The sequence below is a fragment of the Hydra vulgaris genome, chromosome 04, assembly GCF_038396675.1.
Source record: "Hydra vulgaris chromosome 04, alternate assembly HydraT2T_AEP".
In the NCBI taxonomy this organism is placed as follows: Eukaryota; Metazoa; Cnidaria; class Hydrozoa; order Anthoathecata; family Hydridae; genus Hydra; species Hydra vulgaris.
Genome location: NC_088923.1, coordinates 18,543,602 through 18,547,010, shown reverse-complemented (window position 1 = coordinate 18,547,010; position 3,409 = coordinate 18,543,602). Strand labels below are relative to the sequence as shown.

Here is a 3,409-nt window from a genome sequence, read left to right as displayed (position 1 = left end):
AAGAACAGTGCAATAGCTAGTGTGTCGGAACCCCTCCAAAAATAAATTTTAAAAAATTCCATTTTTAGGTATTACAAAAAAAAAAAAACTCATTTTACTTCAAAAAGAGTTCCCATAGATTCGCCGGGTTCCAACCAACCCTAATTTAGGGGCGTGGGGGTGCAACAGCACTGCGTTAGAAGAATGACTACCTAGAACAAAATTTCATCAATTATCAACATGTCTTTGTTAAAAAATGTAGTTAATATATTTAATATACAAGATGTAACAAAATAACATTTTTGTATTTTACAAAACACCAAAGTTATTTTGTTCAAAAGTGTTTTTTGTTCAAAAATCTCAAAAAGTGGGTAGGAAAATATGGGCGTTAGCGAAATTTTTATAAGTTTTTTTTATTTAAAAATAAACAACGGAACAATCATAAATCTAAAGAAAATCTTTAATTCCCAAATAATTTTTTCAACTTAGCAGCAAACAAACTCAAACTTTGACATCGATTTTCTCAGTTTGCAAAAACATGGACTTAGAACAAGATAATTCTAATGTCGCAATATGTAACATGAATTGGATAGTTATAACTTTCACTTTAAATGTTATACATTTATTTTTGTTACCTTATTTTTATATTTGAAGTATTTGCTGTTATGTTTATATACTAAGGGGCTCATTACCTGAGTTAAAATCAGCCCGGGTTAGGTTTCAGCCCGCTTATCCGGGCTGAAATTTCCCCCCGCCTAACACTTTGTTTTCTTACAAATTCAAATTTACTATTATATAATGAGCGGGATGAAATTCCCCCGGGATCAATATCCTAGCCCGTTTTATAAAACCGATGCAGGATTTTCAGCGCTGACAATTTCCATTATTAATGTAAAATTAAAGATGCTTGCACTAAAACCAGTAAGTGAAGTAAAGATGAAAGAAGTTCGATTTCGTTGGGATAAAGACAATAAAATTTCAAATTTAATACAGAGTTTATCAAATTTTATATCTCAAATGGAATATAATAACAAGGATTTTAATGCTGACGAATCAAATCAGTACGAAGGTTGTAGAAAAGCTTTAGCTAACATTTACTGTCATGAGCCAAGTTGGTTTGAGCCTGTTTGTCCGAATGAAGATATATTATCCGAACAAAATAAAATTGATATAACTCTTATTAAAAGAGGTTATACTAGAGTTCAAGAAAAAATCAAAGAAATTTGTCAGAATTTTTCAGTAGCTGTTACATCAGGTCGAAGGAGTGGAAGTGGAAAAAAAGTACTTGAATTTAAGATCTAGTTCAAATATGGGGTGGATCTCCATCTATAGAACCTTTATTTTTTTGGAAATCAATGTATGATGTAAATAAAGAAATTATTGATAATAACAAAAGTGTAGAAAATTTAACATGTAGCACTGAAGACACCACAGTTAAAAATACAGTTAATGTAAATCTATGTTCAAGTTTATGCAGTATTGAGGACAATAATGTAGTTGGTTTTTCTTTATTATTACAGAGTCCAGAAACTGCATCAGTTGATAGTGATATCTTTACTAAAAAAGAGACGTAAAAATGACAATAATGATATTGTTCCAAAATTTATTGACAATAAACGACGACACATGCAGAGACAATGGAGTGCATCACAAAGAGATCAAATTTTGTTGAATGAAGCGAAAGAAGATGCTCAATTTAAAAAAGATATCGCTGAAGCCACAAGATATTCTAATGAAACATTCTCAGCATCAATCGAGCAAACGTCAGAATCTATTTTACAGGTTGCCCAGAGACTTTCTTGATCAATGGAATTATTCATGCAGGGAATGAAAACTAATCAGCAATAATTTTAAGGTGTATAATAAAATTAGTACATTTTATAGTAATTTTAATGATTGCAATATAATGGACTTGTTTTAATTACGTATTGCTTATGAATAATTTTTTTCTTGTAAAACTTATTTGTTTTGTTGTTAAATTTAAATTATTTTCTTACTAACAATTATAACAAGTTTGTAATGAAACGCAACAGTTACAATAATTTAGCAAAATACAATAAATCAACCACAAAAAAGGATTTCATATTTTCCTTATTCTTTTTATAGATAAGCTTTTTGTATTTTTTGTCCCTGAATAAATTTTCTGATATATATTTTTTTATAGTTTTGCGTATATATTCACCTTCAGGATTATTAGCAGAGTAAATACTGTTAGGGAGGTTTGGGCTTTCCAATGCATCACTTCGATGTCTTTCAATTTGCTGATTAACCTCCTCTTCTTTTAGGTCATAGGTTTTATTTTTTTCAGAAAAGTTATGAAGAACAAAACAAGTATAAATAACAACAGGAACTGTTTCTATTTTTATATCAACTATTTTTCTTAAAAATTCCCACCTTGCTTTTAATCTGCCAAAAGCACATTCAATCTGGTACCTTGCAGAGCGTAACAGCTGTTAAATATGACTTCCTCGTTATTTGAACAACTTTGAAACTCTTTTATGCAAAAGTTTGTAAATGGATAGGCTGGGCCTCAAATCAAATAGTTAGAAATTGAATGATAATTAGGTAAACTGTACAATGTTTAAGGTAGTATGCCTTCTATTAATTTTTTATTGATAGTGGAATTTGTAAATATCTTTGCATCATGTGCAGATCCTGACCATTTGCATTCAACATCAATAAAATATCCTTTACTATCGCATACCGCTTGTACATTTAATGAAAAATATTGCTTATAACAAAAGTAGTTTTGAGCGTTTTTAATAGGACGTTTTAGTTGGACATGAGTGCCATCAATGCATCCAAAGACTTGTATCATGCCAAACTTTACTTCAAACTGTGAAGCTAACTTTATTACATCCTCTTTGTTTTTATGTAGATGTAAATATGTAGGACCAACGATATTATTTATGGCATCACATACAACATTTACAGTTTTTGAAACAGTACATTGATGAATGCCGAAAACATTGGCTGTCATCCAAAGGGAACCAGTATCTTTTAAATAATAAATAGATATTGCTAGTTTCTTGTGTGTAGTTAAAAAACGATAATTTGGACAGTTAGGTTTAGGACTTACAAGAGTATCTATTATAGCAGCAAGCTCCTAGAAACACTCCTTTGTCATTCGGAAATTTCTTTTCCAGCAAGTTTCAGGGACGCCAGGTCCAATCATATTTTGCCACCATAAATCAGTTCTCCCCTTTTCCACCCATAAACTTCTAGATTTTCTGTTCATAAGTCTTTGCCTGGCAAGTTTCTTCTTACGTTGCAAGTTATTTTTTCGTGTACATAAATAAGCACAAAGGGCAATGTTTTGTTTGCTTTCTAATAGTTTATAAGTAATTACTAAACCATTAAGTTGCAATATAAGTGCTGTAAGTAGACTGCACTGTCGAATTATAAACAACATTAATTGTAAAATAATATT

General features: G+C 30.4%; 1 protein-coding gene across 1 annotated transcript; it reads right to left on the bottom strand.

Moving 5' to 3' along the window:
• Positions 1–2,560: 2,560 nt before the first annotated feature.
• Positions 2,561–2,959, bottom strand: LOC136079249 (uncharacterized). Its single transcript, XM_065794975.1, has one exon. The coding sequence runs from the start codon at positions 2,957–2,959 to the stop codon at positions 2,561–2,563; it is 399 nt and encodes a 132-aa protein (XP_065651047.1).
• Between the last annotated feature and the right edge of the window lie 450 nt (positions 2,960–3,409).

What these genes read in the sequence shown, in the direction of transcription:
- LOC136079249 (XM_065794975.1), bottom strand. Translation starts at nt 2,959, where the DNA reads ATGACAGCCAATGTTTTCGGCATTCATCAATGTACTGTTTCAAAAACT.